Here is a 26,632-nt window from a genome sequence, read left to right as displayed (position 1 = left end):
CTATAGGCCCCTATAGGCCCTGATCAACAGTAGTGCACTATACAGGGGATAGGACGCCATTTGGGGCACAGGCAAAGGTCTCTCTTTCATGTGGGAACAGCTCTGGTTACATTCCTCTGTCCTGCTTTACTCTACTCCACTCTGCTCCACTCTGCTCTATTCTGCTCCACTCTAATCTGCTCCACTCTAATCTGCTCTACTCTGCTCCACTCTAATCTGCTCCACTCTAATCTGCTCTACTCTGCTCCACTCTGATCCGTTCTGCTCTATTCTGCTCCACTCTAATCTGCTCCACTCTAATCTGCTCTACTCTGCTCTATTCTGCTCCACTCCACTCTGCTTCACTCTGCTCTATTCTGCTCCACTCCACTCTGCTCCACTCTGCTCTATTCTGCTCCACTCTAATCTGCTCCACTCTAATCTGCTCTACTCTGCTCCACTCTGATCCGCTCTGCTCTATTCTGCTCCACTCTAATCTGCTCCACTCTAATCTGCTCTACTCTGCTCCACTCTGATCCGCTCTGCTCCACTCTGCTCCACTCTGTTCTATTCTGCTTCACTCTAAGCTGCTCCACTCTGCTCCGCTCTGATCCACTCTGATCCACGCTACTCCACTCGGCTTTTTTCTGCTCCACTCTGATCCACGCAACTCCACTCTACTCCACTCTGCTTTTTTCTGCTCCACTCTGCTCCACTTTAATCTGCTCCACTCTGCTCCACTCTAATCTGCTCCACTCTGCTCCACTCTAATCTGCTCCACTCTGCTCCACTCTAATCTGCTCCACTCTGCTCCGCTCCACCTTAATCTGCTCCACTCTAATCTGCTCCACTCTGCTTCACTCTGCTCCACTCTAACCTGCTCCACTCTAATCTGCTCCACTCTGCTTCACTCTGCTCCACTCTAATCTGCTCCACTCTGCTCCACTCTAATCTGCTCCACTCTAATCTGCTCCACTCCACTCTGCTCCACTCTAATCTGCTCCACTCTGCTCCACTCTGCTCCGCTCCACCCTGCTCCACTCCACTCTGCTCCACTAATCTGCTCCACTCCACTCTGCTCCACTCTAATCTGCTCCTCTCCACTCTCTCTCCACTCTAATCTGCTCCACTCTGTTCTATTCTGCTTCACTCTAAGCTGCTCCACTCTGCTCCACTCTAATCTGCTCCACTCCACTCTGCTCCACTCTAATCTGCTCCACTCTGCTCCACTCTAATCTGCTCCACTCTGCTCCACTCCACTCTGCTCCGCTCCACTCTGCTCCACTCCACTCTGCTCCACTCTACTCTGCTCCACTCCACTCTGCTCCACTCTAATCTGCTCCACTCCACTCTGCTCCACTCTGCTCCACTCCACTCTGCTCCACTCTACCTCTGCTCCACTCCACTCTGCTCCACTCTAATCTGCTCCACTCTGCTCCACTCCACTCCACTCTGCTCCACTCCACTCTGCTCCACTCCACTCTAATCTGCTCCACTCCACTCCACTCTAATCTGCTCCACTCCACTCTAATCTGCTCCACTCTGCTCCACTCCACTCTGCTCCACTCCACTCTGCTCCACTCTGCTCCACTCCACTCTAATCTGCTCCACTCTAATCTGCTCCACTCTGCTCCACTCCACTCTGCTCCACAGCATGGGCTAGTATTTTTAGATTTCTGTTATACTGCAGTCCTTGAGTCCTCGTGTGTGCTGAGTTTGAGATCCCTGGAATCACCTCGTCTCTCTCTCTCGCTCTCTCAATTAGCTTGTTTAAGTGTTTAAAGTCAGCAGTGTGACTGCTCCCTCCACGCTCGACTCCTCTCAGCGCACAGCAAAGGAAAACATCTTTAATAAATGTAAATGTATTAGATAATTGGCGTTTAAAGAGGCTTCCAAGCTGTTAGAAGACGGACAGCTAATAGGCGGTAGGTCTAAGACAGGGAGTAGTCAATGTTTCCTCTTCCCTAAGTTATTACACACATGGTCAATAAAACCAACAATACACACAGCCAAGACTACACTCTCTTTCTTTCTCTCTCGCACACTGTATGTGCAAGACAGAGAGAGAGAGAGAGAGAGAGAGAGAGAGAGAGAGAGAGACAAAGAGAGAGGAGAGAGACAGAGGGAGAGAGAGAGAGAGAGAGAGAGAGAGAGAGACAGAGGAACGAGAGACAGAGAGAGAGACAGAGAGAAAGACAGAGAGAGAGACAGAGAGCGAGAGAGGAGAGAGAGAGAGAGAGAGAGAGAGAGAGAGAGAGAGAGAGAGAGGAGGAAAGAAGCATACTCTATTCTCTCCAGGTCAGCCCACATATAATGCAGGTCAGGCAGGCCTGAAGAGAGAGAGACGGACAGAGAGAGACGGACAGAGAGAGTCAGACAGAGAGAGACGGACGACAGAGAGAGACGGACAGAGAGAGTCAGAGAGAGAGAGTCAGAGAGAGAGAGAGAGTCAGAGAGAGAGAGAGAGACGGACAGAGAGAGATGGACAGAGAGAGACGGACAGAGAGAGAGAGAGAGAGAGACAGAGACAGAGAGTGAACAGAGAGAGAGAGAGAGACACTGAGACAGAGAGAGAGAGAGTCAGAGAGAGAGAGAGAGAGACAGAGAGAGACGGACAGAGAGAGAGAGAGAGAGGACCAGCTAGCGATCATCACATACAGAAACATACAACCCTGCTTCCGCCTCGGCTCTGTCTCTCTCTGTCTCTCTCTGTCTCTCTCTGTCTCTCTGTCTCTGTCTGTCTCTCTCTCTCTGTCTGTCCATGAGCTCATCATTCCACAAGCTGACTGACATCATCATTCCATGGGTCTATTGAGAACAGAATACTGCCTATCGGAAATATATGAAATGATACTGCAAGCATTGTCTCAGAGAGGAAGTGATGTAATAACATGACCAGGATTCTCAAGCATTAGTAGTATGGAATGATTATTCCATGTTAAAGGGGAACACACACCTAAATGACATAGTGTCCGTTTGCCCATTAGTTTATCAAAATTGTGCAATTTGAAACAACAACTCAACATTTTGTTGATGGGCATTTCGATCTGAAAGGACACACGTGAAGTTCATAGGAGGATATGAAATTGAGTGTTAAATAAAAGCTATGAGTTTATTTAGATAAATTGTTCAACCATAATCAATTTCTAAAATGTGGCGTAAGAAAAGGCTTTGATTTCTGGATGAACAGATGGAAAGGGAGGGGGGGATCTTAGTAAACATCTACCAGAAAAAAAGTCTTAAAAAGGTATCAGAAATACATCAAAACACAATAATGTTGACGTAAAGATCTCCACCAACTAATATCAACACTTATATTTTGTTGTGGAGAAATGTGTTATCTTCTGTAAGTTTAAGAAACATTGCATTGTGCCTTATAATTCCGTTACCAAAAAAAAACACATCTTTAAGATATTGTCTAATTCCTCTCCCTCATGAGGAGGGAGAATCAAGAAAGTTCACAGAAGTAACAAGTGATGGTAGACATACCAATTAGTTAGTCATTTTACTGATGTGCATTGTGTTTATGAATTATTAAGTGATTAAAACTCATAATTCGGGGGCCTCCCGAGTGGCACAGTGATCTAAGGCACTGCATCTCAGTGCTAGCTGTGCCACCAGAGATTCTGGGTTCGAGCCCAGGCTCTGCCGCCGCCGACCGGGAGGGCCATGGGGCGGCGCACAATTGGCCCAGCGTTGTCCGGGTTAGGGAGGGTTTGGCCGGCAGGGATGTTCTTGTCCCATCGCGCTCTAGCGACTCCTGTGGCCGGCCGGATGCAGTGCACGCTGACCAGGTCGCCAGGTGTACGGTGTTTTCCTCCGACACATTGGTGCGGCTGGATTCCGGGTTGGATGTGCGCTGTGTTAAGAAGCAGTGTGGCTAGGTTGGGTCGTGTTTCGGAGGACACATGGCTCTCGACCTTCACCTCTCCTGAGTCCATAGGAGAGTTGCAGCGATGAGACAAGACAGTAACTACTAACAATTGGATACCACAAAATTGGGGAGAAAAAGGGGTAAAAAAAAATTGGTTCCCAAACTGGAAACAAATCTGTAACGGAATTACAGCAACTGAAATGGCTACAATGTGAAATCAATAATAGTCACAAACCACATTTGGGTCTTCCCTTCCCCTGGTATACTGCTATATTCAGCTCATAACTGTATTCCCTTCCCCTGGTATACTGCTATATTCAGCTCATAACTGTATTCCCTTCCCCTGGTATACTGCTATATTCAGCTCATAACTGTCTTCCCTTCCCCTGGTATACTGCAATATTCAGCTCATAACTGTCTTCCCTTACACTGGTATACTGCTATATTCAGCTCATAACTGTATTCCCTTCCCCTGGTATACTGCTATATTCAGCTCATAACTGTATTCCCTTCCCCTGGTATACTGCTATATTCAGCTCATAACTGTCTTCCCTTCCCCTGGTATACTGCTATATTCAGCTCATAACTGTCTCCTGCTACTGTCTTCCCTTCCCCTGGTATACTGCTATATTCAGCTCATAACTGTCTTCCCTTCCCCTGGTATACTGCTATATTCAGCTCATAACTGTCTCCTGCTACTGTCTTCCCTTCCCCTGGTATACTGCTATATTCAGCTCATAACTGTCTTCCCTTCCCCTGGTATACTGCTATATTCAGCTCATAACTGTCTTCCCTTCCCCTGGTATACTGCTATATTCAGCTCATAACTGTATTCCCTTCCCCTGGTATACTGCTATATTCAGCTCATAACTGTCTTCCCTTCCCCTGGTATACTGCTATATTCAGCTCATAACTGTCTTCCCTTCCCCTGGTATACTGCTATATTCAGCTCATAACTGTCTTCCCTTCCCCTGGTATACTGCTATATTCAGCTCATAACTGTCTCCTGCTACTGTCTTCCCTTCCCCTGGTATACTGCTATATTCAGCTCATAACTGTCTTCCCTTCCCCTGGTATACTGCTATATTCAGCTCATAACTGTATTCCCTTCCCCTGGTATACTGCTATATTCAGCTCATAACTGTCTTCCCTTCCCCTGGTATACTGCTATATTCAGCTCATAACTGTCTTCCCTTCCCCTGGTATACTGCTATATTCAGCTCATAACTGTCTCCTGCTACTGTCTTCCCTTCCCCTGGTATACTGCTATATTCAGCTCATAACTGTCTTCCCTTCCCCTGGTATACTGCTATATTCAGCTCATAACTGTCTCCTGCTACTGTCTTCCCTTCCACTGGTATACTGCTATATTCAGCTCATAACTGTTTACGTCTTTCTGTTGTCTGGTGGTCAAACCAAAGAATGGCGTCTCTTATTGAACGAAAAGAGCTTCTGGATATCAGAACAGAGATTATTCACCTCCAACTGGATGAATAATATTTTCTTTAATGAGTCCGACGCGAAGGATATACCGTTTCTCCGAGACCAGGTCCAAATCAGCACATTCACATGGAGAAAAGGCTCAGATCGGGATGCCTTGTGAGAATTGGGTAACCTGAGTAACCTGCCTCTACCAACCGTTCTATTGGCTAACCGGAGAATAAACTGGATGAGCTCCGTTTGAGACTATCCAACAGGACATTAAAAACTGTAATATATTATGTTTCACCAAGTCGTGGCTGACCATAATTCCATCCTCCTGATTCCTGCTTACAAGCAAAAACTAAAGCAGGAATTACCAGTGACTCAATACGGAAGTGGTCAGATGACAAGGATGCTACGCTACAGGACTGTGTAGCTAGCACAGACTGGAATATGTTCCGGGATTCATCCGATGGCATTGAGGAATACACCACCTCAGTCACCGGCTTCATTAATAAGTACATCGATGACGTCATCCCCACAGTGAACGTACGTACACATCCCAACCAGAAGCCATGGATTACAGGCAACATCCACAATGAGCTGAAGGCTAGAGCTGCCGCTTTCAAGGAGCGGGAGACTAATGCGGACGCTTATAAGAAATCCCGCTATTCCCTCAGACGAACCATCAAACAGGCAAAGTGTCAACTCAGGACTAAGATCGAATCCTACTTCACCGGCTCTGACGCTCGTCGGGTGTGGCAGGGCTTGCAAACAATTAAGGACTACAAACGGAAACTCAGCCGCAAGCTGCCCAGGCTACTAGACAGGCTAAATGTCTTTTATGCTCGCTTCGAGGCAAGCAACACCGAAGTATGCATGAGAGCACCAGCTGTTCCGGACGACTGTGTGATCACGCTCTCCGTAGCCGATGTGAGTAAAACCTTTAAACAGGTCAATATTCCCAAGGCCACGGGGCCAGATTACCAGGACGTGTACTTAGAGCATGCGATGATCAACTGGCAAGTGTCTTCACTGACAATTTCAACCTGTCCCTGACCGAGTCTGTAATACCAAGTCATAAGACTGCTGAACAATTAATCAAATGCCCCCCAGCTTTGTGTTTACACTGCTGCTTCTTGCTGTTTATTATCGATGCATAGTCTCTTTATCCCTACAGTACAAACAACCTCGACTAACCTGTACATTGACTCGGTACCGGTACCCCCTGTTTGTAGACTCATTATTGTTATTTTATTGTGTCACTATTTATTTTATTTTTACTTTAGTTTATTTAGTAAATCTTTTCTTAACTCTGTTTATTTAACTGCATTGTTGGTTAAGTGCTTGTCAGTAAGCATTTCACGGTAAGGTCTACAACTGTTGTATTCAGCGCATGTGACAAATATATATATATATATTAAAACAGAGGGACAACCCCTCCCTCTCTCCCTCTCTGTCTGCCTTTCTTTCAATTCAATTTCAATTCAATTTCATTTCAAATGTTCCATTTAAGGGCTTTATTGGCATGGGAAACATGTGTTAACATTGCCAAAGCAAGTGAAGTAGATAATAAACAAAAGTGAAATAATCAATACAAAATGAACAGTAAATATTACACTCACAGAAGTTCCAAAAGAATTAAGACATTTCAAATATCATATTATGTCTATATACAGTGTTGTAATGATGTACAACAGGGAAAATAAATAAACATAAATATGGGTTGTATTTATAATGGTGTTTGTTCTTCACTGGTTGACCTTTTCTTGTGGCAACAGGTCACAAATCTTCCTGCTGTGATGGAACACTGTTGTATTTCACCCAGTAGATATGGGAGTTTATCAACATGGCTTTCTTTTCAAATTCTTTGTGGGTCAAGTAATTATCTTTTTGTTTTCTCATGATTTAGTTGGGTGTAATTGTGTTGCTGTCCTGGGGCTCTGTGGGGTGTGTTTGTGTTTGTGAACAGAGCCCCAGGACCAGCTCGCCTAGGGGACTCTTCTCCAGGTTCTCTCTCTCTCTCTCTCCCCCTCTCTGCCAGCCTCTCTCTCTCTCTCCCCCTCTCTGCCGGCCTCTCTCGCTCTCTCTCTGCCTGCCTCTCTCTCTCTCTCTCTCTCTCCCTGCCTGCCTGCCTGCCGGCCTCTCTCTCTCTCTCTCTCTCTCTGCCTGCCTCTCTCTCTCTCTCTCTCCCTGCCTGCCTCTCTCTCTCCCCCTCTCTCTCTCTCTCTCTCTCTCTCTCTCTCTCTCCAGTTAGTCATCTCTCTCTCTCTCTCTCTCTCTCTCCTCTCTCTCTCTCTCTCTCTCTCCAGTTAGTCATCTCTCCCAGATCTTACTGACACCTACCCACGAGCCCCCTCTCTTTCCATTTACTGTACCCAGCATCCTCGCCCACTGATCACAGACTGACACCGGACGTCCATGGACGTTGAAATGTGGTCAGTCCACCCTGGCCTTGACGTTAACGTATACAGACGGACCGGACTGGACCAAACCTGAACCTATCATAGACCTATGTTTTCACAAATGTGGATAGTCTACTCACACACACACACACACACACACACACACACACACACACACACACACACACACACACACACACACACTCACACACTAGACAGACCCACACACACACACACACACACACACACACACACACACACACACACACACATCACACACACACACACACACTAGACAGACCCACACACACACACACACACACACACACACACACACACACACACACAATCACACACACACACACACACACACACACACACACACACACACACACACACACACACACACACACACACACACTAAACACACTAGACAGACCCACACACACACACACACACACACATACACACACACACTAGACAGACCCACACACACACACACACACACACACACACACACACACACACACACACACACACACACACACACACACACACACACACACACACACACACACACACTAGACAGACCCACACACACACAACACACACACAACACACACTCACACTAGACAGACCCACACACACACAAACTATGTGACTACAGCATTATCTCTTCTCTTACTGGTCAGTGACTACAGCATTATCTCTTCTCTTACTGGTCAGTGACTCCAGCATTATCTCTTCTCTTACTGGTCAGTGACTACAGCATTATCTCTTCTCTTACTGGTCAGTTACTACAGCATTATCTCTTCTCTTACTGGTCAGTGACTCCAGCATTATCTCTTCTCTTACTGGTCAGTTACTACAGCATTATCTCTTCTCTTACTGGTCAGTGACTACAGCATTATCTCTTCTCGTACTGGTCAGTTACTACAGCATTATCTCTTCTCTTACTGGTCAGTGACTCCAGCATTATCTCTTCTCTTACTGGTCAGTGACTCCAGCATTATCTCTTCTCTTACTGGTCAGTGACTCCAGCATTATCTCTTCTCTTACTGGTCAGTGACTCCAGCATTATCTCTTCTCTTACTGGTCAGTGACTACAGCAGATGGCTCTGGGGATGTTCCAGCATATTGACCAGCATGGGGGGGGGGGGTAGAGACAGAGAAAGAAAGAAGAGAAAGAGGGACAGAGATAGAGAGAGAAAGATAAAAGAACAGAGAGATTGCAGAGCAGGGCGCAGAGAGAGAGAGATTAGCAGAGATTGGGACAGTGAGAGAGAGAGGCAGAGAGAGGGACAGAGAGAGAGAGGCAGAGAGAGGCAGAGAGAGAGAGGGGCAGAGAGAGGCAGAGAGAGGCCAGAGAGAGAGAGAGGCAGAGAGAGGGACAGAGAGAGAGAGGCAGAGAGAGGCAGAGAGGGAGAGAGGCAGAGAGATTGCAGAGCAGGGCGCAGAGAGAGATTTTTTTTGCCAGTGTGCCAGAGTGCCAGTGCCACAGCAACACAACAGCCATTATACTGTGTAGAAAGGAAGCCAGTAAGGAAGCTAGTAAAGAAGCCAGTGAGGAAGCCAGTGAGGAAGCCAGTGAGGAAGCCAGTGAGGAAGCCAGTGTGGAAGCCAGTGAGGAAGCCAGTGAGGAAGCCAGTGTGGAAGCCAGTGAGGAAGCCAGTGAGGAAGCCAGTGTGGAAGCCAGTGTGGAAGCCAGTGAGGAAGCCAGTGAGGAAGCCAGTGAGGAAGCCAGTGAGGAAGCCAGTGAGGAAGCCAGTGTGGAAGCCAGTGTGGAAGCCAGTGAGGAAGCCAGTGAGGAAGCCAGTGAGGAAGCCAGTGAGGAAGCTAGTAAAGAAGCCAGTGAGGAAGCCAGTGAGGAAGCCAGTGTGAAAGCCAGTGAGGAAGCCAGTGAGGAAGCCAGTGAGGAAGCCAGTGAGGAAGCCAGTGTGGAAGCCAGTGAGGAAGCCAGTGTGGAAGCCAGTGAGGAAGCCAGTGAGGAAGCCAGTGAGGAAGCCAGTGAGGAAGCTAGTAAAGAAGCCAGTGAGGAAGCCAGTGAGGAAGCCAGTGAGGAAGCCAGTGAGGAAGCCAGTGAGGAAGCCAGTGAGGAAGCTAGTAAAGAAGCCAGTGAGGAAGCCAGTGAGGAAGCCAGTGAGGAAGCTAGTAAGGAAGCCAGTGAGGAAGCCAGTGAGGAAGCCAGTGAGGTCTGTACAATAAATATAAAGAAGGCATGTGTAGACCCTATCGTCCTTCACTAACCAGGTCACATCACTTCATAGCTCCCAAACACAATACCAAGCAGAGGCCAGTCATCATCAACACAGCTGGAAGTAGATGTAGAGTCATGGAAGAACATACTAGGCTGGACTAGCCTTCGTATCCTCAACTTGACCGTGTTGGTCAGTAGTGTAGGGTCCCAACGGACAGAAAAAAAATGATTGTTTTCGTTTAGTAAAAAAAAATATATATATATATATATATGTATGATAATCCCCCAGATCTAAAATACAATCCTCTTTCTAAGTACGGTGCCATTGTGTGTCCTAAATATTGTCCTGTCCTAGTTGTGAAAACAGTATCCTGGCTGGTCTCTACTGCAGGCCTACGGAAACAAACACACCGTTCAGAAATTCACTAACAAAATCACAGTTGGATTTTGTGGCTGTTGTCCTAAATCGAGAAAAGGACAGTAAAAGCTTATTCTAAAAAGACATGAATGCATCTGGCGAAGGCTAATGAAATCTCAGTTGCAAGTAACCTGGTAAAGAAAATATTTAAGAAAGGAAAGCCAGGGTTTGGTTCGCTGTCTGTCCTACAAGACTAGTGAATCCAGAAACGCCACGTTGCCGTATCACAAGATGAGACTAAAACACACAGATAAAAAGACACTAACTGTTACCATAGTTATCAGACATTTCTGAGGTCACTACAACCTTTAAATCATTAGCTAATCCTAAGAATAGACTAGCTAATGTCTCACACACACACTACATATACACACACATATACACACGCACACACACTAACACACACACACACACACACACACACACACACACACACTAACACACACACACACACACACACACACACACATACACACACACACACACACACACACACACACATACACACACACACACTAACACACACACACACACACACACACACACACACACACACACACACACACACTAACACACACACACACACACACACACACACACACACACACACACACACACACACACACACACACACACACACACACACACACACACACAGCAACACATCATCGTCAAGGAGGGAGTGTGTGAATCAAGGGCCCTGATCAAAAGTAGTTTGATCATTTCAGACGCAATGTTGTCAAAGCCTCTAACGACACAGCTCTAATAACCTGGGCAGTAGGGTACCAGCTCTAATAACCTGGGCAGTAGGGTACCAGCTCTAATAACCTGGGCAGTAGGGTACCAGCTCTAATAACCTGGGCAGTAGGGTACCAGCTCTAATAACCTGGGCAGTAGGGTACCAGCTCTAATAACCTGGGCAGTAGGGTACCAGCTCTAATAACCTGGGCAGTAGGGTACCAGCTCTAATAACCTGGGCAGTAGGGTACCAGCTCTAATAACCTGGGCAGTAGGGTACCAGCTCTAATAACCTGGGCAGTAGGGTACCAGCTCTAATAACCTGGGCAGTAGGGTACCAGCTCTAATAACCTGGGCAGTAGGGTACCAGCTCTAATAACCTGGGCAGTAGGGTACCAGCTCTAATAACCTGGGCAGTAGGGTACCAGCTCTAATAACCTGGGCAGTAGGGTACCAGCTCTAATAACCTGGGCAGTAGGGTACCAGCTCTAATAACCTGGGCAGTAGGGTACCAGCTCTAATAACCTGGGCAGTAGGGTACCAGCTCTAATAACCTGGGCAGTAGGGTACCAGCTCTAATAACCTGGGCAGTATGGTGCAGATGATGAAGACGTGAGTCAGAATGAATCCCGTCCTCTTATTGAAAATAAACATTAGCTTCCATCACTTTCTGACAGTTTCTCAAAATGGAAGTTCTCTGTTTCAGGGTTTGACAGGGTGCCGTTCAACTATGGCGTTAATTACAAGGTAGCCTTTGTTGTTTTATTTTTAAAGAACGAATTAAAACCTGACCGCGACCGTGTCATGTCCTGACCAGTAATAGGGGTTATTTGTTATTGTAGTTTGGTCAGGACGTGGCAGAGGGTATTTGTTTTATGTGGTTCGGGGTGGTGGTTTATTTAGTAGGGTGTTTGATTTATTATTTCCAGGTTTTGGGTTATGTTCTATGTTTTTGTATTTCTATGTTCTTTCTAGTTTAGTATTTCTATGTTTAGGTATTGGGTGTTGGACTCTCAATTGGAGGCAGGTGTTTTCTAGTTGCCACTGATTGAGAGTCCTATAATTAGGTATGTGTTTGGAGTTTGTGGGAGATTGTTCTGTGTATAGCCTTGTGCCTTACCAGACTGTTATTCGTTCTTGTGTCTTGTGTCTATTTTGGTTTCCCTTCTTTTCTTTAATAAAGAAGATGAGTGCACATTTCCCCGCTGCGTCTTGGTCCGCTTTATCCGACGACAACCGTGACAGACTGCCTTCATAACTCAGTATCAACAGGTGTGTCGGGGGGGGGGGGACAATAAACAGTTGATATATATGTGATATATTGAAATCTGAAATCGGTTACCCACATTATCTATTATTTTTAAAGATGGAGTCTTCACAAACTCGACCTCGACGTCGGTTATTGTTTTAACTTGGCCGTTGGCACGGTAACACGTCGGCCCTTTGCACATGGCGGATCAGACTGCTGCAAAAAATATCAAAAAATACAAATAAAAAGGCAGGAAAATGTGGATTTAGGGGCCCTCACTTCATGCAGCTGCCATGCGGTTAGAAAGGGTTCAGCTGTCAGGGTGAGCAGTACCAAAAGCTTCCATCGTAACGCTACAAGACTTGTATCATTCGTCCTAAAGCTATCAGACTATCAGTGTGTCTCTTTAGGAAGGGATTGTTTTCCACATAGACAACCTCTGGATTGGAATGATTTATTTGAATCCAGTGGCTTTCACCCCTCACTGGTGGCAAAGACTTTTACAGTCAATCACATGGTATGGGGGCAACTACATGTAAAGGACGGTCAGTTTGTACAACCTCCTCATTAACCAATGCTATTGGGGGTTCCAGTGGCAAAGTGAAGCTCTGGCGTCTGTCTGTATCTTGTATTGTAACTTGTCACAAACCCAAGACGTCTCCGTGGCATGAAAACCCGACGTGGAGAGACAATAATCGATGATTCATTATCAACCTATAAGGCCTTGAGGTGAGATATGACACGACTCGAGAGACAACCACAAAATTATTACCATTATTAGAGCTAGAAATTATTAGTATTAAATACTTTTAAATACTGCTAATAATACCGCCATTATAGCTAAAACACCCATTAATTCCTAATCCGCAGCAATAATTACAGTTTTGTCAGGCTCGTTCTGCTTCCTGAGAATAACACAATTTAACATGAATCCAGAGGCAGAGAGAGAGAGAGAGAGAGAGAGAGAGGGAGAGGCAGAGAGAGACAGAGAGAGAGAGAGAGACAGAGAGAGAGAGAGAGAGAGAGAGAGAGAGAGGGAGGGGTGGAAAGGAGAAGAGAAGGCGGGAGGAAGGAATCCAGGTTTAAATGATTGCTTCCCTCCTCTCCTGTCATCGTCTATATTTTGAATGCAATCAGTCTCTTTTTGACTGACAGGCATGACGAAGACAGATCATGTTGAATAGAGGAACCGGGGAACAGTCAGGCTTGCATTGGAAGCACTTTATCCTACGGCGTTCCAAATGGAACCCTATTCCCTATATAGTGCACTGCTTCAGACCAGAGCCCTGGTTAAAAGTAGTGCACTATATAGAGAATAGGGTGCCGTTTGAGACTCACACTATCTGTCTGTGACTCTGTGTAGAAGTAGATCAAAGGGAAGGTTGTAGGATATTATTAAGACAGTATTTACCCTGAACGGTTTCTTAATAATGATATGCCTGATTAAGACAACAAAAATATATCTCCCTCCTTCACCCAAATCTCTCCTCATACAGTGGGACTCTGGCATCGAGACACACACACACACACACACACACACACACACACACACACACACACACACACACACACACACACACACACACACACAGTCACACACACACACAGTCACACACACACACACACACACATTACACACACACACACACATTCACACACACACACACACACACACACACACACACACACACACACACACACAGACACACACACACACACACACACACACACAGACACACACACAGACACACAGTCACACACACACACACACACACACACACACACATTCACACACACACACACACACACACACACACACACACACACACACACACACACACACACACACACACACACATTCACACACACACACACACACACACACACACACACACACACACACACACACACACACACACACACACACACACATTCACACACACACACAGAACTGAGCCAGAACGGGGGCTGAGCCAGAACGGGGGCTGAGCCAGAACGGGGGCTGAACCAGAACGGGGGCTGAACCAGAACGGGGGCTGAGCCAGAACGGGGGCTGAGCCAGAACGGGGGCTGAGCCAGAACGGGGGCTGAGCCAGAACGGGGGCTGAGCCAGAACGGGGGCTGAGCCAGAACGGGGGCTGAGCCAGAACGGGGGCTGAGCCAGAACGGGGGCTGAGCCAGAACGGGCGCTGAGCCAGAACGGGGGCTGAGCCAGAACGGGGGCTGAGCCAGAACGGGGGCTGAGCCAGAACGGGGGCTGAGCCAGAACGGGGGCTGAGCCTCGCTGGCTGTTTCGTGCGCAGCTTTGTTTTTTTCTCTCACAAAAGCAAATTTAAAATCCACAGATGGACTTTACTGATAACCTCCTCTGTTGATGTTCAACTTGAAAACATCAATAAAAAAAAAAAAAGCCTAAATTTGGGCCTATGTACATATAAAATGTCGGTTTTCATTAAAAACAAAATGTACTTATCAATTCACAGTTTTAGGAAACATTTCCTCCTGTCTATCGCTTGCCAACTCCAAGTTGCATGGCAACAGGGTAGAGCAGTGTCCATACCCCACCACACACACCTCCTCGCCACCCTACAACACACAATTCACGGGGAAACACAGGATCTGCATCCCAAACGGCAACCTATATAGGCTAGTGCACTATTGTTGTGGTGAATAGGGTCCCGTTTGGGACAAAGCCAGGAAGGAGCCAACACCAGGAAGGAGCCAACACTAGGAAGTATCCAACACCCGGAAGTAGTCTACATCAGGAAGTTGCCAACACCAGGAAGTAGCCAACACCAGGAAGGAGCTAACACCAGGAAGTAGCCAACACCAGGAAGGAGCCAACACCAGGAAGTAGCCAACACCAGGAAGGAGCTAACACCAGGAAGGAGCTAACACCAGGAAGTAGCCAACACCAGGAAGGAGCCAACACCAGGAAGGAGCTAACACCAGGAAGGAGCCAACACCAGGAAGGAGCTAACACCAGGAAGTAGCCTACACCAGGAAGGAGCCAACACCAGGAAGGAGCCAACACCAGGAAGTAACCAACACCTTTAATAGCAGTTGGGATATGAGAGCTTAGGCTACAACCAGATAAAAACATGGAAGTAGCCAACACCAGGAAGTAGCCAACACCAGGAAGTAGCCAACACCTTTAATAGCAGTTGGGATATGAGAGCTCAGGCTACAACCAGATAAAAACATGAAAGTAGCCAACAGGTAGCGGCAGGGTAGCCTAGTGGTCAGAGCGTTGGGCCAGTAACCCTAAAGGTTTCTAGATCAAATCCCCGAGCTGACAAGGTAAAAATCTGTCATTCTGCCCACTGAACAAGGCAGTTAACTGTGTTCCTAACTGACTTGCCTCGTTAAATAAAGGTAAACACCGTTAATAAGCAGTTGAGATCTTGAAACCACAGTGAGGTAACCAGGTAAGGAATTATGGGTCATTATATTTTAGGATGACCCCTATAATATGAAATCTTTCAAGCAGAGTTCCCCTAGTGGCGGCAAGATATTTGGCCCCCCGAGTATTTTTTTTATTATATTATAATTTTAATTGTTGGACATAAAAGACTGTAAAAACACCAGGAAATCAGCTCCAAGTGATTTTAATTTAGGAAAATCTATTCCCAAGTATTCCCACGCATAATAGAGAGACGTGATTGTGTACAAATGTAAGAAAGGCTTGAAATGATTATGTTTTAGTCAATTTATTATATCTCTTTGGGCTTCTCGCGGTCAATTTGGAGACTACAAATTATTTGTAATTATGTTCTGGCCCCCCCTGACCATACGCTCACGGCTAAATCTAGTTGATGATCTCTGGTCTACCGTGTGGCTTGTTTCAATATTTAATGTCTGTTACAACTCCTGGTAGACTAGGCCTATACACTGGCATTAAGCTTGTCATCCACACACACACACACACACACACACACACACACACACACACACACACACACACACACACACACACACACACACACACACACACACACACACACACCTCAGGCCTAATTACATCCAGGAAGCAGTGTATCAGCAGCACGGTCTGAGAAAACATTTAACTCATTCAACATCCTCCCAAAACACAACCGACCACGACAAAGTGCTTTCCATGCCAGGATCATTTAATAAATGTAAACAAAACTGTTATTGTCTTTTATATAGGCCTTCCTTTAGATACATCCACAGGTCAACATCATAATGTCCACTGGAATGATGTGCGTTTGTTTAGCAAATAAAATGTTGATATAGTGGTGCATGGAAATATGATACTGCAAAGCCACATGAAAAAGCCTACCGCCAGAGATATATATTCTACCTACAGAGATATATATTCTACCTACAGAGATATATATTCTACCTACAGAGAGAAATAGTTCTACCTACAGAGATATATATTCTACCTACAGAGAGATATATTCTACCTACAGAGATATATATTCTACCTACAGAGAGATATATTCTACCTACAGAGATATATATTCTACCTACAGAGAGATATATTCTACCTACAGAGATATATATTCTACCTACAGAGAGATATATTCTACCTACAGAGATTTATATTCTACCTAGAGAGATATATATTCTACCTACAGAGATATATTCTACCTACAGAGATATATATTCTACCTACAGAGATATATATTCTACCTACAGAGATATATATTCTACCTACAGAGAGAAATAGTTCTACCTACATAGATATATATTCTACCTACAGAGAGATATATTCTACCTACAGAGATATATATTCTACCTACAGAGAGATATATTCTACCTACAGAGATATATATTCTACCTACAGAGAGATATATTCTACCTACAGAGATATATATTCTACCTACAGAGAGATATATTCTACCAACAGAGATTTATATTCTACCTACAGAGATATATATTCTACCTACAGAGAGATATATTCTACCTACAGAGATATATATTCTACCTACAGAGATATATATTCTACCTACAGAGATATATATTCTACCTACAGAGATATATATTCTACCTACAGAGATTTATATTCTACCTACAGAGATATATATTCTACCTACAGAGAGATATATTCTACCTACAGAGATATATATTCTACCTACAGAGAGATATATTCTACCTACAGAGATTTATATTCTACCTACAGAGATATATATTCTACCTACAGAGAGATATATTCTACCTACAGAGATATATATTCTACCTACAGAGATATATATTCTACCTACAGAGATATATATTCTACCTACAGAGATATATATTCTACCTACAGAGATATATATTCTACCTACAGAGATTTATATTCTACCTACAGAGATATATATTCTACCTACAGAGATATATATTCTACCTACAGAGAGATATATTCTACCTACAGAGATATATATTCTACCTACAGAGATATATATTCTACCTACAGAGAGATATATTCTACCTACAGAGATATATATTCTACCTACAGAGAGATATATTCTACCTACAGAGATATATATTCTACCTACAGAGAGATATATTCTACCTACAGAGATATATATTCTACCTACAGAGAGATATATTCTACCTACAGAGATTTATATTCTACCTACAGAGATATATATTCTACCTACAGAGAGATATATTCTACCTACAGAGATATATATTCTACCTACAGAGATATATATTCTACCTACAGAGATATATATTCTACCTACAGAGAGAAATAGTTCTACCTACAGAGATATATATTCTACCTACAGAGAGATATATTCTACCTACAGAGATATATATTCTACCTACAGAGATATATATTCTACCTACAGAGATATATATTCTACCTACAGAGATTTATATTCTACCTACAGAGATATATATTCTACCTACAGAGAGATATATTCTACCTACAGAGATATATATTCTACCTACAGAGAGATATATTCTACCTACAGAGATATATATTCTACCTACAGAGATATATATTCTACCTACAGAGATATATATTCTACCTACAGAGATATATATTCTACCTACAGAGATATATATTCCACCTACAGAGATATATATTCCACCTACAGAGATATATATTCTACCTACAGAGATATATATTCTACCTACAGAGAGATTTGTGACTCGTTTCAGGAACCTAGGCGTATGCCGGCATCAGTACTTCACAGGAGAAGCGTTTGAACGTAAACATTTGTTTTTAATTCAAATGCGTTTTGGGTCAGAAATACCTTCTGGAACATGTGAACTTTCATGTGCCTTAAAATCAAACATGTATTCCATCTGTAAATACGAATAAAATAGTTAAATTACGAGCCGAGTTGGTTTAGCCACAGAAAAAGACAAGAACCTTCTCGCTAGCCATGATTGGCTAAGATAATGGATGGGCTGGACATGCCGAGAGAGATAAGTTAAGATTGGTCTGCCATGTATACTGAACAAAAATATAAACACAACATGCAACAATTTCAAATATTTTACTTAGTTACAGTTCAAAATAAGGAAATCGATCAGTTTAATCAGGTGGATGGATTATTTTAGCAAAGGAGAAATGCTCACTAATAGAGATGTAAACAAATTTGTGCACACCATTTTTTGATAAATAAGCTTTTATTGTTTCTTTGAGCTAATGAAACATGATTACCAACACTTTGCATGTTGCATTTATATTTTTGTTCAGTATAGCACGCTATATGTATAGGTAATCCTTTCTAACGCAGTGTTTTTGAATATCACTAAGAACTGCAAATGTGTTGCTAAGGCTCTCCACTTTCTGGAGGACCGAGTTTTCAAATCAGTGGAATGCCCAATGGAAGCAGAGTATGATAGCTAAGGAGATTCAGGCATTTGATTGCAAATGCGGAGGGAGTCAAAAAAGAGAACACAGAAGGATGTTGTATAAAACACCAGTCTCCGGATTACATCTTCAAACTAAGGGCAACCATGGCATACTTGACAGAGAGGAAGAAGCGTAAGGGAGTCTAGCTAGCTACATTTTCAGATATTATATATTTTTAATTTTGTCAGAAAGTAATTTTCATTGCAAGTTAAAGCGTACTGTTAGCTAGCTAGCCAGCATTAGCTGGCTGGCTAGCTAGCTAACGTTAAGTGTATGATCTGTGTAGTAATATTATTCGTAACTCAGAGCCATTTGTATTGCTAGTTATATCACAATGTTTGCTAGCTAGTTAACATTGAACCTATTAGTTGCATTGCTTAAGCTACCTATAGATTAATGCAGGGTAGTAACGTTATGAGTTGGGATTGGTTCATTGTTTAGCTAGCTAGCAATCTACATGTCTAAACAAAAGATTCCACTATGCAAGTAATCATTTCACTGTACCGTTTACACCTTCTGTATCCTGTGTATGTGACAAATAAACATAGATTTTATTTGATATAGTGTGTGTTTACCAGAGACAGTAATGTGAAGAACAACATGACCTGCAACAAAGTCAGATTAGCATATAACGTTAGGTCCAAGTTCTAAAATTCTCCAGGAGAATGCCCTGCTTTTATTTAGTCACACTCACAACCAGTAAGTTATATTCTGTCATTGGCTCGCCATTAACTTGTAAATAATGATTGTTGTGAATAGAAATGAGCTAAAGTTAGGACGTAGTCAGACGTATGTTATGGTTGTTATTTGAACTAGCTAGCCAGTTAACTTATTAACGTTAGCTAGCTAGCTAACAAGCTAGAAACAACCAAAACATTGTTTAGAAAGTTGCTTTTAGTTGCCTGGTTTTCTAGATTGACATTTACTAAATTAAATTTTAAACGGATGGGTTTATTGGTGTTAAAATACACCAGTTATGCTATTTTGGATCGACCAGGCTGCTGACGTCCTGCAGCCTGTCATTTTTGTGTTTCTACTTTTTCATAACGACAACGACAAGTTTAACGTCGGACGACAATAGAATGTTCATGATGTCGCTGCGACAACTGTCTACAGACATTTCGTTTGATGTAGCACAAACCAGCCTTTAGTCTTGAAATGTTTGGTTGTTTAGTACACTACAGTACTCACTCTGTTTAGCACATGGCCTCACCCGTGAATCCTTAAAGAGATGGGTGGTGCTAAGGCTTAAGAGGGTGTGAATGATGTTCAATGGGTGTAGACAAAGAGCTCTCCAGTAGCCAAACATTTAAGGGCCATTTTCTAAAAAGTGAGTTTACAAGTTGATCAGCTTTCAAAGCAGAATAACATCCCGATTGTTTCCTCAACTGCAGTGTTTGATAAACCATTTTGTAGCTCTGAGTCTCTACTTTAATCCAATGTAAAAAACACATTTTCAAATTTTGCTACATAAGACAGAATCGAGCCGGTCGGTCACATATAGCCTACCTACAGAGATATATAGCCTACCTACATAGAGATATAGCCTACCTACAGAGAGATATAGCCTACCTACAGAGAGATATATAGCCTACCTACATAGAGATATAGCCTACCTACAGAGAGATATATAGCCTACCTACAGAGATATATAGCCTACCTAGAGCGATATATAGCCTACCTAGAGATATATAGCCTACCTACAGAGATATAGCCTACCTACAGAGATATAGCCTACCTACAGAGATATATAGTCTACCTACATAGAGATATATAGCCTACCTACATATATATATAGCCTACCTACAGAGATATATAGCCTACCTACAGAGATATATAGCCTACCTACAGAGATATATAGTCTACCTACAGAGATATATAGCTTACCTACAGAGATATATAGCCTACCTACAGAGATATATAGCCTACCTACAGAGATATATATAGCCTACCTACAGAGATATAGCCTACCTACAGAGATATAGCTTACCTACAGAGATATATAGCCTACCTATAGCGATATATAGTCTACCTACAGAGATATATAGCCTACCTACAGAGATATATAGCCTACCTACAGAGATATAGCCTACCTACAGAGATATAGCTTACCTACAGAGATATATAGCCTACCTATAGCGATATATAGTCTACCTACAGAGATATATAGCCTTCCTACAGAGAGATATAGTCTACCTACAGAGATATATAGCCTACCTACATAGAGATATATAGTCTACCTACATAGAGATATATAGCCTACCTACAGAGATATATAGCCTACCTACAGAGATATATAGCCTACCTACAGAGATATATAGTCTACCTACAGAGATATATAGCTTACCTACAGAGATATATAGCCTACCTACAGAGATATATAGCCTACCTACAGAGATATATATAGCCTACCTACAGAGATATATAGCCTACCTACAGAGATATATAGCCTACCTACAGAGATATATAGCCTACCTACAGAGATATAGCCTACCTACAGAGATATAGCCTACCTACAGAGATATATAGCCTACCTACAGAGATATATAGTCTACCTACAGAGATATATAGCTTACCTACAGAGATATATAGCTTACCTACAGAGATATATAGCCTACCTACAGAGATATATAGTCTACCTACAGAGATATATAGCTTATCTACAGAGATATATAGCCTACCTACAGAGATATATAGTCTACCTACAGAGATATATAGCTTACCTACAGAGATATATAGCCTACCTACAGAGATATATAGCCTACCTACAGAGATATATAGCCTACCTACAGAGATATATAGCCTACCTACAGAGATATATAGTCTATCTACAGAGATATATAGCCTACCTACAGAGATATATAGCCTACCTACAGAGATATAGCCTACCTACAGAGATATATAGCCTACCTACAGAGATATAGCCTACCTACAGAGATATATAGCCTACCTACAGAGATATATAGCCTACCTACAGAGATATATAGCTTACCTACAGAGATATATAGCCTACCTACAGAGATATATAGCCTACCTCCAGAGATATATAGCCTACCTACAGAGATATATAGTCTATCTACAGAGATATATAGCCTACCTACAGAGATATATAGCCTACCTACAGAGATATAGCCTACCTACAGAGATATATAGCCTACCTACAGAGATATAGCCTACCTACAGAGATATATAGCCTACCTACAGAGATATATAGCCTACCTACAGAGATATATAGCTTACCTACAGAGATATATAGCCTACCTACAGAGATATATAGCCTACCTACAGAGATATATATTCTACCTACAGAGATATATAGCCTACCTACAGAGATATATAGCCTACCTACAGAGATATATAGTCTACCTACAGAGATATATAGCCTACCTACAGAGATATATAGCTTACCTACAGAGATATATAGCCTACCTACAGAGATATATAGCCTACCTACAGATATATATAGCCTAGCTACAGAGATAAATTATAATGCAATGTCTATTCCAAAACACAAAAATTTCTGCTAATGTGCTACAGAGACAAAAGAGTGAACTGCATGTCACAAAGGCCTACAAACAACAACAGCGTAAACAAAATTCTTCATCATCTCTCTTTCAGGAAGGCTGGTCTTAAAGGCTTGTTTATCTTCATCCAGTAAGCAGAACATAATTCACTAATGTTTCCTATTCTAGGGGCGTATGAATGAATACAAAACGTAGCATCATCATCACCAGCACAAGGTCTCGTTTCTCCTCCTGTTTCCTATTAGCCCTGTGTGGAATGTCATTCATCTATTTACCCTATGACCTATGAGCACGGCGTAGTAACGGACATTCCTCACACGGGCTGTTTAACCTATGGGTTCACTTCCTCTTTCTCAGCCAATGAGGGGGGTGTAAATGTTGGGATGTATTTATATGTTAACTTACCCCTTTGTTCTCTCACTTGCTATTTTATTTTATTTTTTTTGTATTTTTTTTTACAACAATTACCGACAACCATCCACTTCCCCACCACCACCAGCTATAATAATTTTAAGAACCCGTCATTGGAATTCCTTTTCCCCCCACCCTCCCCAGTGGTGGGGTTTCAATGCCAGCAGCTCCGCATGGGTCTGCCTGCAACCAAATCATCTGGCTCCGAGGATCTCCCCTCAGCGACGAGGCCATTCCCCTCAAACCATTGAATAAAATGTCATATTGAATTCCGTCTTTATAGTTCATTCAGTTTAAACCTGTACTAGATTGGACTGGGTTTAGTATAACACGCTATACCTGCTGTTACTACCCAAACCGGTTCTACACATCCACATGAAAGAAATTACAATCCGAAGGCTAGTCCATACATTTTAAACCAATATTTCTGCTCCTGTGCTACAGACAAAAGACTTAGCAACAAACCACGTAGACCCTACAAAACAACAACTGAAATGCATTGTCGCTGCCATTCAAACCCCACAGAAATATGACGGCAGTGTAACTGCATTTAAAGTCTCTCTGGCACTGACAGGCTGCACCTGCTGTTACTACCCAAGAGGAAAGATGCCTGAGTCTTCACTAAGGCCTGCTGTTACTACCCAAGAGGAAAGATGCCTAATTCTTCACTGAGGCCTGCTGTTACTACCCAAAGAGGAAAGATGCCTGAGTCTTCACTAAGGCCTGCTGTTACTACCCAAAGAGGAAAGATGCTTGAGTCTTCACTGAGGCCTGCTGTTACTACCCAAAGAGGTAAGATGCTTGAGTCTTCACTGAGGCCTGCTGTTACTACCCAAAGAGGTAAGATGCCTGATTCTTCACTAAGGCCTGCTGTTACTACCCAAAGAGGTAAGATGCCTGAGTCTTCACTGAGGCCTGCTGTTACTACCCAAAGAGGTAAGATGCCTGATTCTTCACTAAGGCCTGCTGTTACTACCCAAAGAGGTAAGATGCCTGAGTCTTCACTAAGGCCTGCTGTTACTACCCAAAGAGGTAAGATGCCTGAGTCTTCACTAAGGCCTGCTGTTACTACCCAAGAGGTAAGATGCCTGATTCTTCACTAAGGCCTGCTGTTACTACCCAAAGAGGAAAGATGCCTGATTCTTCACTAAGGCCTGCTGTTACTACCCAAAGAGGAAAGATGCCTAATTCTTCACTGAGGCCTGCTGTTACTACCCAAAGAGGAAAGATGCCTGAGTCTTCACTAAGGCCTGCTGTTACTACCCAAAGAGGAAAGATGCTTGAGTCTTCACTGAGGCCTGCTGTTACTACCCAAAGAGGTAAGATGCTTGAGTCTTCACTGAGGCCTGCTGTTACTACCCAAAGAGGTAAGATGCCTGATTCTTCACTAAGGCCTGCTGTTACTACCCAAAGAGGTAAGATGCTTGAGTCTTCACTGAGGCCTGCTGTTACTACCCAAAGAGGAAAGATGCTTGAGTCTTCACTGAGACCTGCTGTTACTACCCAAAGAGGTAAGATGCTTGAGTCTTCACTGAGGCCTGCTGTTACTACCCAAAGAGGTAAGATGCCTGATTCTTCACTAAGGCCTGCTGTTACTACCCAAAGAGGTAAGATGCCTGAGTCTTCACTGAGGCCTGCTGTTACTACCCAAAGAGGTAAGATGCCTGATTCTTCACTAAGGCCTGCTGTTACTACCCAAAGAGGTAAGATGCCTGAGTCTTCACTAAGGCCTGCTGTTACTACCCAAGAGGAAAGATGCTTGAGTCTTCACTAAGGCCTGCTGTTACTACCCAAAGAGGTAAGATGCCTGATTCTTCACTAAGGCCTGCTGTTACTACCCAAAGAGGTAAGATGCCTGAGTCTTCACTAAGGCCTGCTGTTACTACCCAAAGAGGTAAGATGCTTGAGTCTTCACTGAGGCCTGCTGTTTAAAGACACATCAGGCCTCCTCAGCGATGTACTAAGTTGGAGGTCCAGTGAGCCCAGAAAAATCACATGTAAACCCACTACTATCACACTGAATCAATACCAACAGAGATACTCACAACTTAAAGGGCTATCAATAATAATGTATGATGTATGTAAGGTAGCCTAGTGGTTAGAGCGTTGGGCCAGTAACTGAAAGGTTGCTGGATCGAATCCCTGAGCCGACAATCTGTCGTTCTGCCCCTAAGGCAGTTAACCCACTATTCCCCGGTAGGCCCGTCATTGTAAATAAGAATTTGTTCTTAACTGACTGGCCTAGTTAAATGTAAAAATACAAATGTACAACAAGACCCTTATATTCTTATTATTTGATAAACAAGGCAAAATATTATCTGTAATAAATATAATTTGTCCTTGTAAGAGGAAGAAAAAAAAAATGTTTACACATTGAAGCAAAAAAAAATGATAGTACCTTGTTTAAACAACATATGCAATATCCACAGTTATAATTGTGTTATTTAAATGAGCTGAGATTGACATACTTGAACCTGCAAAATGTCCACTTCCGAGGGAGGATGGTCCGTTTTTACCACTAACAGGAGGAGAGAACATCTGAAAGAAAGGAAACAGTACTTTACAATAGACACCCTTATTGCTTAAAAGTTCAATCTTAAAATATATATATCAATAAATAGGGCATTTAATGTTTTTGTCCAATCTTATTATCACGTTTTGTAATAACGGTTATAATAGCCTTCTGCTTACACAATAAGTATAATTGTAGTCTATGATGGAAACTCTAAGCCAACTTCAACTGAGTGCTGAACACCAATACTGTACTGGTACTTTCCCTGATGGACTATCTGTGCTGCATATGGTCAATCATATTGACCAATAGTAGTTTCTTCTGATTCTACTGCATCCTTCAAATTATAGTGTACTCCTCAGAAATAACAGCAATATGAAAACTGTAATAATTAATAACGCCTAGCTCACTGTAAATACACTGACCCCCCAAAAAATGTCTGGATTAGCAAATATCAAATGTATTTCTGATACATAAAAGTGATTTATATATATTTGTTTTTTCACAAACAGCTAGAAGTTGACCAAAAGTAGCGATCATTATTGGTTCAAGAAACATGGCCGTGGAGCACGTTTCCTGTCCCAACTTCCGAACATACAGCGTTATAAAGACAAATATTTGCCACGACTAGAACGGGTCGGAATAAAGTCAATTATCCGTTATTCATAACATGAAATAAAAACATCAACATTGGAAAAGTAACGACTATATGTTAAAGCTGATATATAATCGTGGGCTACTCCCGCATGCAGTTATGTTACTGGGACTGATCTACTGACAGAGAGAGCTGTCACTAGAATTATGCATAAAAAGACAGGAGTTTAAAACGTATTTAAAAAATGTCTATTCTAGGACAGAATGAAACAAGAAAAAAATACTTAAAATGGGATATACTACCATTGATGTTGGGAACATTTTCAAATCGCTGTTTCGCATCTATAGAAACAACACAATTACTAATGCAATATCATATTTCTCTGCACATGTTTTGGGAAAAATAGAAAACACAATTAGGATACTATAACTTGCTTAAATCATATGCTTTACGTTGAGTTAAAGACGTACAGGAAGAAAAAAAAACAC

At 42.9% G+C, this 26,632-nt stretch overlaps 1 protein-coding gene across 11 annotated transcripts in view; it reads right to left on the bottom strand.

The window, feature by feature from the left end:
- The window catches only part of LOC106568540 (transcription factor 4), a 420,186-nt gene that overhangs the window by 391,368 nt on the left and 2,186 nt on the right, over positions 1 to 26,632 (bottom strand). For 10 of the 11 annotated variants that reach the window (XM_045692640.2, XM_045692641.2, XM_045692637.2 and 7 more), the window contains 2 exons: positions 26,447 to 26,485; positions 25,506 to 25,575 (listed from right to left, as the gene is read on the bottom strand). In XM_045692640.2, the coding sequence (XP_045548596.1) occupies positions 25,506 to 25,575; positions 26,447 to 26,485 (109 nt within the window). The remainder of the gene's footprint in view (positions 1 to 25,505; positions 25,576 to 26,446; positions 26,486 to 26,632) is intronic. The other variant, XM_045692649.2, reaches the window with a different exon arrangement.

Source organism: Salmo salar, chromosome 13 (genome assembly GCF_965601325.2).
Source record: "Salmo salar chromosome 13, fSalSal1, whole genome shotgun sequence".
NCBI lineage: Eukaryota > Metazoa > Chordata > Actinopteri > Salmoniformes > Salmonidae > Salmo > Salmo salar.
This window is presented reverse-complemented; position numbering and strand designations above follow the sequence as displayed.